General features: G+C 35.9%; 1 protein-coding gene across 4 annotated transcripts in view; it reads right to left on the bottom strand.

Annotated features, from left to right (window-relative positions):
* Positions 1-15,417, bottom strand: part of METTL15 (methyltransferase 15, mitochondrial 12S rRNA N4-cytidine) — a 221,251-nt gene that overhangs the window by 108,703 nt on the left and 97,131 nt on the right. For all 4 annotated transcript variants that reach the window (XM_055423756.2, XM_055423755.2, XM_088843203.1 and 1 more), the window contains one exon: positions 3,477-3,613. In XM_055423756.2, coding sequence (XP_055279731.2) covers positions 3,477-3,613 — 137 coding nt within the window. The remainder of the gene's footprint in view (positions 1-3,476; positions 3,614-15,417) is intronic.

The following is a 15,417-nucleotide window of genomic DNA, read 5'->3' as shown; positions in this document are numbered from 1 at the left end:
CTTAGCTATTATTCCTTTTGTCCAACTCGTTTTGAAACCCCAAGGTTTTAACTAAATTATGGGTGACTTAGATATACTAGCATTGCATTTTGAATTCTGCATTTATATGCTTCCAATGACATTGGACTTTTTCTTTTTCCGTTTATACTATCTCTAGCAGAATTAGGCATTAAAACACTGCTGAATTCAATACAAAATGAACTTTAACAGCTCTGCATATTTACCATGGTCAGGACTAGCATAAATGGCAATGCTCTTTCATATTCTTTAAGAGCTAGATAACAATTGCAAACCTGGTCACTATGCATTCTTCTGTATACTTTAGTTACCTTTCTAATGTCTTTTATGGCAATAACCGATTAAAGGTTTATAATTATTGAGTCAATTTTAATAATTTATATTTTGTTAGTACATTATTCATTTAATCTAGGGTTCATATGTTGCCACAGAATTGCAGTAAAATTACCTTACAATCTACCTTGTGCCTATGGCTGGTTTTCTCTCTCAGTTTTAATTATATAAATATTTTTGCTCTCTTTACCCTTAACAATCAGGTTGAAAGGGATTTTGCAATATTCAAAGAATGATCACTTGAGATTTTTTCTCCATTTTTTTTTTTCTTTTCAGTATCTTTGATTCTAGATTTTCTCTGGTTGCATACTGTCACCCTGCTTATTTAACTTACATGCAGAGTACATCATACAAAATGCTAGGCTGGATGAAGCACAAGCTAGAATCAAGATTGCTGGGAGAAATATCAGTAACCTCAGATATACAGATGACATCACCCTTAAGGCAGAAAGTGAAGCGGAACTAAAAAGCCTCTTGACGAAAGTGAAAGAGGAGAGTAAAAAAGCTGGTTTAAAGCTCAAACATTTAAAAAACTAAAATCATGGCATCTAGTCCCATCACTTCATGGCAAATAGATGGGGAAACAATGGAAATAGTGACAGACTTTATTTTCTTGGGCTCCAAAATCACTGCAGATGGTGACTGCAGCCATGAAATTAAAAGACACTTGTTCCTTGAAAGAAAAGCTATGATCAACCTAGACAGCATATTAAAAAGCAGAGACATTACTTTGCCAAAAAAGTCCGTCTAGTCAAGGCTATAGTTTTTCCAGTAGTCATGTATGGATGTGAGAGCTGAACCATAAAGCTGATCGCCAAAGAATTGATGCTTTTGAATTGTGGTGTTGGAGAAGACGCAACAGTCCCTTGGACTGCAGGGAGATCAACCCTGAATATTAACTGGAAGAACTGATGCAGAAGCTCCAATACTTGGTCACCTGATGCAAAGAACTGACATTGGAAAAGACCGTGATGCTGAGCAAGACTGAAGGCAGGAGGAGAAGAGGACAACAGAGGATGAGATGGTTGGATGGCATCACCAACTCAATGGACATGAACTTGAGCACGTTCTGGGAGTTGGTGATGGACAGGAAAACCTGGCATGCTGCAGTCCATGGGGTCGCAAAGAGTCGGACAGGATTGAGTGACTGAACTGAACTGAGCTCAATTATCTCTTCTGTTTTATTTTATCTTTTTGTTGTTTAACTTATTTTTTTTGTTGTTACTGTTTAACTTATTAAAGGGAATTACTTTGTGGATGAACCAAAAAAAAAAAACTTCAATAAAATTTGAGATAAGGTACTATAATTTAATAAAATTAGATTATTGGGTGATGGGCAAAATATATATCCCATCTCTGTCACTATTAAGTCATATGTGCCTTTTAGCAAACTAATATGCGTAGCTAATAGTTTCCACATTTGTAAACTGCAAAGAGAATACAGTCTTGAGATTCCATTTAAGAAACTAGAGTGTCTGGAAGAATAAGAGACCTTGGGAATCACCACCTTTAGAAACAATAATATCTAAGAAAAATGAGGTTGTCTATGCTAGTGATAAATAATGGAGACCTAAGCGATTGAACTGAACTGAACTGATATTCATTCTACAAATGTTCAGATCATAATCAAGTAAACTCCTAAAAAGTTTCACAAATATGAATGCCCCAGTACAAGGCTTCAAGAAGGTGCATTTTAAGTTACTTTGCTTAAAATGACAGAATGATTAAAAAAAAAACACTGTGCCATAAAAACTCACCCTCACATTTGTGTTAGAAATAAAGAAATGGGGGTCAAATGTGTTTCTAGGGACTTCCCAAACATTGTGATCTTGCAAACAAAAATCTAGGTATATTTATTTATACTTTTATTGGGAGATGTAATCACATAGATCTGCAAAGAGTCTGGGACCTGAGAGAGGTTGAAAAGACTATTCTAGATTTGTAATCCAACTTTCTAACTTTCAGTTCAGTTCAGTTCAGTCACTCAGTCATGTCCGACTCTCCGCAATCCCATGAATCACAGCACGCCAGGCCTCCCTGTCCATCACCAACTCCCAGAGTTCACTCAAATTCATGTCCACAGAGTTAGTGATGCCATCCAGCCATCTCATTCTCTGTTGTCCCCTTCTCCTCCTGCCCCCAACCTTTCCTAGCGTCAGAGTCTTTTCCAGTGAGTCAACTCGTCGCATGAGGTGGCCAAAGTATTGCAGTTTCAGCTTTAGCATCAGTCCTTCCAATGAACACCCAGGATTGACCTCCTTTAGAATGGACTGGTTGGAGCCTGTGATTAAACCTTTCCATGGTCTTATTTTCCCTACTTCACCTCAAAGAGACCTTTTCATTGTTGGACAGCTACAACTGGTAAAAACTCTATGTCCAGTCACAATTTACCTCTAAATTTCTCATCTATTTTGTTTTTTATTTCAATCTCTGGAGCTTAGCAGAATAGAACAACTCCCCATTACAGAAAAGAGCCCTTTACATATTTGGAGATGGCCATCTGAATTCCAAGATATTTATGTTTTACAGTCTGATGTCTTTTAAATAACATGGCAAATGGACATAACTCATTAATTCAAATGTTTTTCTCTAAAGGAAAATGCTTTTATGACTTATAAACACAATAACCTTAAATTTTTTAAAGTTCTACCATCAATGCTCACTATTTCTGATAGAGGGATAGAAAGGTCTAAATTTATTTGTGAACTGCCAAAAGATTTCATGGAAAATTGCATTACACTGATGTATGTAACCTCACGAATTCTACAGAATTTTTACATACTTATTTACTCCACTAAATTCTTAGAAACTACAAATAAAATATTTTTAAATGTTTTTAAAGTATGGATTATCTGCCAAAATACTATTGAAGGATGGATTTCAACACATCTTCAAATATCGGCCAAAATAATTTTTTGTGTTTATACTTATTTACAAAGGATAAATGCAGTAATATTTTTAAGTGGTTCTAAAAATATCATTTACATCAATTATTTCTGTATAAAAAGGGAGGAAATATTTCGTTAAGTATAATATCATACGAGGGAAAACAAATTCCAAATGGTAAACTGAGATCCATAAAAATGAACAACAAAATTAAATGTCTATACAAGAGTATTACTTACGGGTACAATTCTGAAAGCTGTTCAGCTATTGCATATGCTGTTGGGTCTCTGTCTAATGCATACAGAGTAATATCTGGCTCCTTCTGTAGAATGGCTCTTGTGTGTCCTCCTGAACCAAATGTCATATCTAGAAAAACCTAGCCAACACAGAAAGAGAAAATTACCACTTAGTAAGAACAAAATTTATTCTTGCCAGCTTACCCTATTTATAAACACACATAATGCTTTTCAGAGCTGATAGCAAATAGAAAAACAATTATACTATTATTAATATATTTATTTTTGCCTAGAGTTCAATTTATCTTACATGAAGTTTGGATCAATTACGACTGATCAGTCCAAAAGAATTTGTCAAAGTATCAACAAAATAATTTTTGTCATAGGCTGGCCAGTTCACGACAAATTTACATTTCCTCCCATGAGGTCATACTGGCCATTGTGTTGTGCTGCTAGTTTTTTTATGCTTTCAAGCTCCTGGCTAAAAATATTTCCAACAATTTCTCATCATTTGGAAACAGTTTAAAATTGGTGTGACTCACTTTATCACAGTTTCTCTAAACACTTTATATTAAACATATTCAAGGAGAGAGAGAAATTATACCTAACAGTATTCATAGGACAAATATTTAATTAACAAATTAGACCAGGAAAAAGCCCAGGGCTTAAGTCAAAACATCTGTGATAAATTCTATCTTTGCCACTAAGAAGCTATATTGCCTTAGAAAAGTCATTTAAAATTCCAGGGTGTCTAGACGTTTCCAGAGTTTAGAAAGAAAAGAAGGTCTAAAGAAGATATCCCAATATCTGCCTAATTGGTAAGGTGACATATAATTTCCCATCTAAAGTGAAAGTCGCTCAGTTGAGTCTAACTGCGAATTCATGGACTGTATCCTGCCAGGCTTCGCTGTCCATAGAATTCTTCAGGCAAGAATACTAGAATGGGTAGTCATTCCCTGATCTAGAGTTTGAATTCAGGTCTCCTGCATTGCAGGCAGATTCCTTACTGTTTGAGCCACCAGAGAAGCCCCAAACTTCTAGGTAGTGGCCAAAACACTTTCGAAGTAAAAGATTTACCAGGACAACAGGATACAATATACAGAGGTGCTGCTGCTGCTGCTGCTAAGTCACTTCAGTCGTGTCCGACTCTGTGTGACCCCATAGACGGCAGCCCATCAGGCTCTCCCGTCCCTGGGATTCTCCAGGCAAGAACACTGGAGTGGGTTGCCATTTCCTTCTCCAATGTGTGAAAGTGAAAAGGGAAAGTGAAGTCACTCAGTCATGTTTGACTCGTAGCGACCCCATGGACTGCAGCCTACCAGGCTCCTCCGTCCACGGGATTTTCTAGGCAAGAGTACTGAAGTGGCTTGCCACTGCCTTCTCCGATATACAGAGGTACATATGTTTAAATGCTTGGATCATTCAAGATACACAATGAAGTTAACTGGATCTGAATCTATTTCTTAGCTATTTTATTTAGCTGCACTAAAAAAAAGCCAGCTGAGAGTTGAGCAAGAAACTAGAAATTAGACCAGGACCACGATGGAAAATACTATTTATATATATATATATATATAGATATGTGTGTGTTTGTGCAAACCTGAGTCACTTTGCTATATAACAGAGATTAGCGTAACACTGTAAATCAACTATACTTCAATTAAAAAACAAAAAGGCCAAGTGGGAAGAAATCAGGCCTGGAGCATAAGAAATATATATGTGAACAAGGTTGTTAAACTGTAGTTAATTTGGAAGTCAAGATATTCTCAACACATCCTCTGAAAGTTATCCTCTTTAGTTTAATGCACTCTCTCAACAAATTTCACTGATATGATGAAAATAAAAACAATTATTCTAATAATACTGCATATTATGACAACATACACTAGAAGTCAGACTGTTAAAAATGTTTAAACATAAAACTTTTTTAAAAGTTCATGTGTACATTGCACAAAGGAAATTCCTGTAATGGGTCTGAACATTTCTCTGTCCTGAATGTTATAACTTTTTCCAGGGAGAGTGGCCAGAGACAAGGCACAATTATGCTTTGATTTTTTTTTTTTTTTTTTGCTACAAGCTACCAAGCTGAGTCCTGTGTTCCAATCATGTCCTCAGAAAAGTTAGCCTACTATTCAAAGAATAATATGGAGGAAGTCTTCTGATGAAAACTGAGAAGAGGAGGTATATAAAGTATTATATCAGATGTAAATGTGATGAAAAGGTATAGGCACTGCTTTTTAACATACATTTTTTAGCATAACTTAACCTTGCACTTCTATAACTGTCAGCACAAAAGGTATGGCTACATATACTTTCCACCTTTTTAAACAGTAACTTTAAAACAATACTTGAAGTCTTATTATTTTTATGGCTGTTAGCAGTACATACTTAAATCACAAGATTGAATAATTTCCTCTCCCAGGCTGTATACTTATTTTATACATCTATGAAAAAGTAAAAATCTTCCACCATAGTTCACCTCAGTTTTAAAACTGCTAGCGGTTTAGGATGATTTAAACAGAGAACTTTTCTAGGCTTGGAAAAGTTACATATGTGAACAAGGTAGTTGAATTGTAGTCATACTTTCTTGTTAAACCCTAATATCAGATCTTATATAACCCTAGATTTAAACTAAGAGTATATCAAATAAAATAATTTGAATATGATTGCCTTCTCTTAAGCCAGGAAAGCCCCAATCAATATTTAAAAAGAAAAATTCTCATTATTAAAAAATATTCTGGAAAATGTGAATGAGATGATTATAATTTACATGATTATTTTTTAATCTATCATGATTATGCCCTTGGTGAGATACTGATAATCAAGGAAGTTTTCATAGAAAAAACATAATCTACTATTACCAGTCAAGTGTAACACAAAGGATGAAATGGGAGACAAATGGGATTTATGAAATGAGAACTGAACCCTACCATATGACTTGGGTTAACAGGTGAGTGGAGCCATCAAATTTCATTTTAAAAATTCTAATACACAATGCCCATAAAAAATAATAAGTGACATCTAGGCCTTATGAGTTACCCAGCACTACAATTGAAAAAGAAGCCAATCAGTTTTTCCTTTCTCTCGGGTCATTAACATGACATGCAATTACATTTTTTAATTTGTGAAATTTGATAATAAAATAAGGAAACTGGACAATTTTTCTTTGCTTAACAAATGCAAAAGAACAACAAATCTGAATGTTTCCAAATAATATTTTTATGAATCTCAACTGTGCGCATATGCAAATGTTTATGCTACAAACATATGGAATTCTTTCTTTGAAATTACCTAATATAATTTATCTAAAAAGCCAAACCCATATTTGATACCAAGAGTTTTTTTCTGGTAATTTCATTTAATACCAGAATAACCGTGACCAAATCATTTTAACTGCCTAAATTTCAAATTCTTCATCTAAGAAGTGGGAATAAAACATACCCTTGATTACCAAGGTCCGTCGAGTCAAAGCTACGGTTTTTCCCGTGGTCATGTATGGATGTGAGAGTTGGACTGTGAAGAAAGCTGATAGCCGAAGAATTGATGCTTTTGAACTGTGGTGTTGGAGAAGACTCTTGAGAGTCCCTTGGACTGCAAGGAGATCCAACCAGTCCATTCTAAAGGAGATCAGTCCTGGGTGTTCATTGGAAGGACTGATGCTAAAGCTGAAACTGCAATACTTTGGCCACCTCATGCGATGAGTTGACTCACTGGAAAAGAGTCTGATGCTGGGAGGGATTGGGGGTGGGAGGAGATGGGGACGACAGAGAATGAGATAGCTGGATGGCATCACCGACTCGATGGACATGAATTTGAGTGAACTCCGGGAGTTGGTGATGGACAGGGAGGCCTGGCGTGCTGTGATCCATGGGGTCGCAAAGAGTCAGACATGACTGAGTGACTGAACTGAACTGAACTGAACTTGATTATCTTGAAATTTATAAAGATTATCTTATTTCTTCCTTACAACCCTGAAGTAGGTATTAGTAAGTTTTCTACACACAGAAACTAAAATTACACTAAGCTAGTAAGTGGCAAAAGTAACAGGTGAATACAGGTGTATCTGGCTCCAAAACACTCTGACTATGCATTAAATCAATAAAGTCTATATATCTGCACACTGCTTAATGGCTTTCCAAGCATTAATGTCTTCCTACTTGGTCTAACAAAAATCTGTAAGGGAGTATAGAAAAGTGGCATTATCCACATTTTTACAAAAAGAAAACTCAGGTTCATAGAGAAAATGTCATTTGACTAAGATCACACATTACTAGTAAGTGAGGGAAAGAGAATTCTAAAACAAGGGCTCAGCATCTCTGATTTCTGTGCTCTTTCTGAAAGAAATAAAGAAAGAGAAAAAAGGAGGGAAGGAACAAAACAAAAATAAGAAGAAAAAAAATAAGTGTATGGTCCGAGATGGCTTTATAAAAAGTATACAAGAAAAATTTACTGCTTTATAGATGACTCATTCCCACTGGAACTTAGGCTCTTGAATATCCATCTTTATGCCTCTCTGTCTCTCTCGTTCCCTTCCCTTCCTCCCGCCCTCCCTCCCTCCTCTCTCTCCTCCTCTGTTCCTTTTCTCCTGCTTCAAGCAGACACCTAGGTATCTAGAGCTTTAGAACGAAGGTTCTTCCAGGATTTTTGCACAAAAGACAGATAAAACTTTCTACAACCACTTTTATATCTTTTAGTTACAAAAAAACAAAAGTTCAGAAAGAGAGAAAGCTAGTTACACTGGGTAGGTGGTATCTTTAAGAAAAAGAAAGGTTTCTTTGAAATTGAATAGAAGAGATACGGAAAAGACGAACAAATTCCAGAGAGGTGCAGGACCAGTGAAGTGACTGACAGGTGGTAAGATCTCAGAGCTGCTAGTTAGATGACAGAATGAAGGGGATGGATCCGTGGTCATGGGGTTCCCGTGCTACCAGAGTTCCATGCCTCTCTATGGCATAGAAGCAGCAAAACCAACCATTGGTCCTAGTGGGTCTACACAGGTTAAAACAAAAGGCATCTTAGGGGAAATTAAATTGATATGAGGTGAGTAAGATGATGCAGGGCTTTGGCATAGCTCTGGATGGTGTGTGGGGTCTGGGGGGTAAATGAAATTGATAGCTTTACAGAACAGGGAGACTGAGGATCAAAATTGAAATGAAGGTTATTTAAAGAAAATAAAAAACTACCATTTGCAGAATAGGATGCATAACTACAATTCTTCAATTTGCCTCCAATTTAATATGGTAGTATCAGTGCACAGTAGTAGGTGTGTAGTATATGTGTAATGATGTGATATGAAAAAAAGAGCTAAGTCTCCCAATGCAACTATGAAGACAGCAATATTCATATATGAATTCAGAAATACTCTTCAAAATTTAAGACTCATTATGATAGGATCACATAGTCACAAGATGCCCAACTGTTAAGCCATTTAAAATCTATATATTCTAATATTTGCAATAGACTCATTAATAACAGAATTTCTTCAGAATATTAATAATGATAATTATACAACTCTGTAACATGCTTTTATTTACTGATCAGTTTCCTTTGAAATAAGAAAATGACACTTCTTAGTTTGGGTTAGCTCTTTTGATCAAATACAACTCAATGACATTTTATCCCCATGGTCTTCTAACTATCATAGAAAAGATTAGATTTTACTTTTCACCATGATGAGTCACACTTGACTAGCTGTGGATCTGATATGGACACGGTACAAACACTGAATTTCAGAGCTCAGAGGGTCTCTCTGTCGTTCAGTCGCTCAGTCGCGTCTGGCTCTCTGACTCTGTGGCCCGCAGCACGCCGGGCTTCCCTGTTCTTCACCATCTCCCAGAGCTTGCTCGAACTCACGTCCACAGAATCGGTGATGCCATCCAACCATCTCGTCCTCTGTCATCCCCCTCTCCTCCTGCTTCAGTCTTTCCCAGCATCAGGGTCTTTTCTAATGAGTTGACTCTGCATCAGATGGCCAAAGTGTTGGAGCTTCAGCTTCAGCATCAGTCCTTCCAATGAATATTCAGGACTGATTCAGAGGGACATAACAAACTATTTATTCCACCCCCTCATTTTACTTATGAAGAGACCAAGGCCCAAAGAAGGTAGCCGGTAGCTAGTTGAGGGCAAAGTTAATACAAAAAGCAGATCCTGTGCTCTTTCCACTTCATCTCATAATATTCCCCCATTGAAATTACATAATCACATTGTAATAAAAGCAGTTTCTCATTGAAAAAGCATTTTCCTAATACAAAGATATATGCAAGTGGGAACTCTGCACAATGAGCCTCCAACACAGTTAAAAACAATTACTGTTCTACCATTTTAATTTTCTTAAGACTTTATGATGATAAGTATGTTGAACTAAATTCCAAAGACAATTATGTTTTATATGTGGCCTGAAAAAAAAAATGTCTGGCTATTATGTACAAGAGAAACTAATGAAGACTTACTTCTTGAGATGTTACAGTTTTCAAATGGAACTTGAAACTGAAAACAAAAAATTAAAACACCTAAAATCATAGACTCACAGGTAATTAAAGCTATAAGGATCTATAAAGATAATCCAAATTTATCATCATTATATACCACTCTGTCTTTATAGATTATATCTATATCCCTTTTATATAATATCTCTCAAATGTGATATCCTTTAAGACAGCTAACGCTACTCTCTGAAGGGGTGAGATTGACAGAAATCACAGGATTTGCCCCTGATCACACCCCATAGACTAGATACTTAAATGATTCTTTTTTTCCAATATAAGACTTCTAATCCTTGACATTTTCACACTGGAACAACACTGTTAAAATTGGACAGGAAAACATTTTTAGCCACAAACAGTACGAGGGCAGATCTTCCAATTTCATTTTTCTAATGTTGATTAGTCATTTCCAATCTGTGCAAGATTTTTAATAGTAAGTTCTCATCTGAATTTGGAAACAATATGGCCTGATTTCACTTTAAAATTTCTTCCAATGAATATTTTCTTTTCTGGCAATTACTCATTTTGAATTTTTCGAATTAAAATGTTTTTGAAAGAATGTTAGTTAAATTTCACCTATTTGTAACTAGTTTCATTTTGAAAATACTGAAATGTCTCAGGAATATACTTAACTTTCTAGAGTTTTTTCAGGAGGTTATTAAATTAAAATGCATGTCATTAATTGATAATCTGTGTATTTATGGAAGATCTAGTATAGATAAGGCCATAGAAGGTAATACAAAGATAAGTTAGGAGACTTCCAATTTGGTGAGAGACTTTAGACATGCTTACAAATAACAATTAGTAAAAAGATATATATATAATATTTTATAAAGAACAAAAGGAAATATTAATTTTAATCAGAAATTAGATGAACGAAAGTGTAGTAGATTACAGTTCAGCTGGGCCTTGAAGACTGGGCAGAAGTCAGAGCTCACCCTTTCTTCTCATGTTCCATATTCTCCAAAACTAATCAGTTATCAAGTCCAGTTGATTTTATCATACAAATATATCTTAAATCTTTCTATTTCCATCATCAATTCAAAGCACCCAAACCTCTTTGCTTTATTAATGCAATAACCTCAAAACTCATATCCATACCTCTAATTTCACTTCTAATTCTTCTCACTACATGTTAACAGGATATCCTTTCTAAAATAAAACAGCAGCATGTGGCATTCCTACTTAAACCCTCTCACAGGCTCTCCAAAAGTCCATAATAGAGTCCAAACTTCTAGGCAAAATGGACAATGTTCTTCATATTCTGGCCCCTTCATTTCTTTCCAACATTATCTTTAACTACACCCAGACATGAATTTTACAATGTATTCTACAGCCATACAGAAGTATCGGCAATAATCAAATATGCCAAGCTGTTTCATGCCTTCTCTCCCATTTGTCTTGTTCCATCTCTCTCAAATTTTATTCTCAAATAATTTTGAGAACACTAATACGTCCACAGTTCTATTCCAAAAGTCAGAAATACAACAGTATGCCTAAATAGACATGGGTCCTGCTCTCATGTAGTTTTTAGCCTGGAGGCCTGAGTACCTCTAATATACTATCTTATTATTATTATTATATATTTTTTAGAATACCTCAGAAAGTGTCCTGAACTATTTGTATTGCTGGTGCCAAACAATAAACAACACACAGAATGTAATCCATAAATACCTGCTGGATAAATAAAAACAAAGAGAATTAGAATTTTTAAAAGAATTTTAAAAAGATATAAGAAAGCATACGTCTGGTATAAGAAGAGCATGTTCGACTAGACTCCAGGATTTATTAGAAGAAGAGGGTAGAAAGGAGAAAAAGGGAAAACAAGAAATGTAAAGAAAAAAAACCTTTCATGTATGCTCCAGATACTGGGTTAGTTTTGCAGTATGTAGCCTGTCTTCCTGCTCGTAGTAGCAGTGTAAGACAGCCAAACTAGAGATCATGCAGGAAAGGCAGTGTGACATCCAACTGCAGCAGTCCTAAAAGGCCAGGGTAAGTCATTTATACCATATTTGCTAGACACTGGACAGTTTTGAGGGCTTCTTTTTTTATATACAAAAAATAGTTTGACTGCCAACAGTATGAGATGGATGGTGTCAGAATATAGCAGTGACCTGGTATGGAGCACTCAGCTAAGAGGACACAAAAGCCTGAAATGGCAATAGGAATGGAAACTAATAACAAAAGTGTGCATGCTTATTTCATATTTATTTTCTGAAAAATGTGCTAAATATTTTATCTGTAGTTTTCAATCATTTTATATGTACACATACATACACACACATTTAGTTAATTGAATGCAATTTTCAAAACGACACTCTGAGCCAAGTCACTATTATTATTACTATTTTACAGAGGAGAAAGGGGAGATTTAGAGAGGGCTAGGTAAGCTGTCTGAGGCACAGCTAATGAATGGTGAAACCTGACTTCAAAAACAGTTCTGTCTCCTGAACATGTACTACTAATTACTTTGCTTTTTAACAGAGGTAATTGAAAAAAGGGAAGTCACTCAATCGTGTTCGACTCCTTGCGACCCCATGGACTGTAGCCCACCAGGCTCCTCGGTCCATGGGATTTTTCCAGGCAAGAATACTGGAGTGGGTTGCCATTTCCTTCTCCAGAGGATCTTCCCAACCCAGGGATCGAACCTGGGTCTCCTGTATTGTAGGCAGACACTTTACCATCTGAGCTACCATGGAAGCCTGCTTACAGGGGTAAGACAGTAATTATTATAGATGTGGTGAGTGAAGAAGAATTGTTTAAAGGATCACAAAGCATGCTATCTAGGTAACTAAGAGGATAACTGACACCATTTATTTTGCAATTATGTTAACTATGCCACACACTTTAAAAACTTGATCTCATATAATTCTTACCAGAGCCTGCACAGTAGGTAAAATAATTCTACTTTACAGATGAGTATATCAGAGTCATTTACTTAAGAAAACGTGAATTAGTGGTACAATTAGAGACAGAGGCAGAAATAAGCATTTTCTTTCCCTCACTTCTGCACTGCCCTCCATGCCCTGCCACCTCCCAGTTAGGATCAGAAGGGCCAAGTATCAACTTCTTACTCCAGAAGAGAGAAAACTAAAAATATGTGAGGATACATGCAGCTTGAGAGGGAGAACAAAGAGGTTTAAGAATTTCAAACAGGAGTAGAATAAGTCTTTGTAGTAAACTTGAAACAGTGAAGTGAGGAATATTGCTGAACAGAGATTCTGTGAGAGTTTAAAACATGCACACACACTCATATGTAACAGGCTCAATGATAATAGCAGTAATACATAGGGGAAGCAAGAAGTTTGGTTCCTGAAAGTGCTTGAAGAACATTAAGTCCTAATTGCATTTTTAAAAGCTCATCCTAATAAAACACACACACACATACACATATATATATATGATAAATTATTTTCATTATATATATTACACTATATATTACACCATGCAGCCTTTGGAAACATTGTGCCCCACATATAATGTACCTGGCATACATTTACCAAATGGAACAGAGGAGAGCTCTTTGATGTAGCTAGTAAGAAAAATGTTGAGATAAGCTAGTTATTTGGATATATGATATAACAGATATTCTGACCAAAAAAAAAAAAAAACACTAGAAAGTAATCTGGTTTATAATGTCACTGAGATGTTTATAATTGCTAAGGCAAGCTATTATTCCACCATTGTGAGCTTAAATCACTCAGACTCTCAGAAAATTCTGTAAGGCTTTACTTATGTTTTCTGTCTAATCTGTTGACAGGTAGACACTTGTCATACTGATGCATTTGCAGACCAGAAATAAATTAGAACATATAACTGTGAACATAGAAGGCCACCAACCTCATAGTCAGCAACCATTTCTCCTACAAAACCCCTTGATTTATTATTGTCTTGTCAAGGTCTGTTGAGTATCCGTCTGCTATGTGCTTATCTTTGTTTTATTTGTAACTATTACATGGGCTTATGTAAAAGGAAAAAAATCTCAAAAGAACATAAAAGTTATACCACAAACAAAACAATCAATGCATTGCAATAAATTTATCTCCTTTCTCATTTTATCAAGAGTATTGGTGTTACTATGATGACTCATTCAGCCTAAATTCTGCAAACATTTCATCTTGTAGCTTAAATTTTATCTTATTCACAAAAGAAATCTTACTTGTTATAACAAAACTTATTTTTTCTCTTCTTCACAAAATATGTTCTTCAATTATATCAAACAATTAGAGTATTCATCCTTGCTGGTGATGAGTAACTTTTACTCTTACCTACAATAAGGAATGAATTTCAATCACAAATCTTAGCCCTGTACAATGGACTGCCATTTGATCTGCTTTCAAATACAATGGTTGAATTAACACAAATTACTAAGAACAATATGGCATGAGTGGTCTCAATAAGCTAAATTTCTCAAAGGTCTCAGGCACAGACAATGCTAATTTGTCAGTATATTTTGGAATAAGAAAAATAGTTTTTATTTAACACCATCAAGAAATTCAGATAATATATTCTGGACAGACTTTTCTACGAATAAGACACAACTACCAAGCATGCAGATTGCAGCCAGGAAATTAAAAGACGCTTACTCCTTGGAAGGAAAGTTATGACCAACTTAGATAGTATATTAAAAAGCAGAGACATCACTTTGCCAACAAAGGTCCGTCTAGTCAAGGCTATGGTTTTTCCCGTGGTCATGTATGGATGTGAGAGTTGGACTGTGAAGAAAGCTGAGCACCAAAGAATTGATGCTTTTGAACTGTGGTGCTGGAGAACTCTTGAGAGTCTCTTGGACTGCAAGGAGATCCAACCAGTCCATTCTAAAGGAGATCAATCCAGGGTGTTCATTGGAAGGACTGATGCTAAAGCTGAAACTACAATACTTTGGCCACCTCATGCGACGAGTTGACTCACTGGAAAAGACTCTGATGCTAGGAAAGGTTGGGGGCGGGAGGAGATGGGGACAACAGAGAATTTGATGGCTGGATGGCATCACCGACTCTGTGGACATGAGTTTGGGTGAATCCGGGAGTTAGTGATGGACAGGGAGGCCTGGCGTGCTGTGATTCATGGGGTCGCAGAGAGTCGGACATGACTGAGCGACTGAACTGAACTGAACTGAACCAAGCATGAAAGACAGTTATTTTCTTCTAAGGATTATTAAGTGTATAGAAAAATTATTAAGTGTTTGGAAAAATAATGTGAACATAATGAAATACTGAATCCTTACATCAATGTGTTCAGCAAATGCTCTTTCCAAAAATTTTTGGTGGGGGTGGGGGGTACAAGTCATTTTACTGATCGTGGCTTCAACATGGTTTAAGTATTAAATCTTAATCACCATTAAAATAAAACCAGTGATGGTAATATTTTCTATTACTCAGCCTCCAAATAACATTAATTTTATACACATCAAAGCAAACCTATATACATAAGTTGCTGTTGTTTAGTTGCCCAGTCACGTC

This window comes from Moschus berezovskii, chromosome 14, assembly GCF_049115385.1.
Source record: "Moschus berezovskii isolate FMDL1 chromosome 14, NW_MosBer_1.0, whole genome shotgun sequence".
Lineage (NCBI taxonomy): Eukaryota > Metazoa > Chordata > Mammalia > Artiodactyla > Moschidae > Moschus > Moschus berezovskii.
The sequence above is the reverse complement of the archived record's forward strand: the minus strand, read 5'-3'. Positions and strand labels throughout refer to the sequence as shown.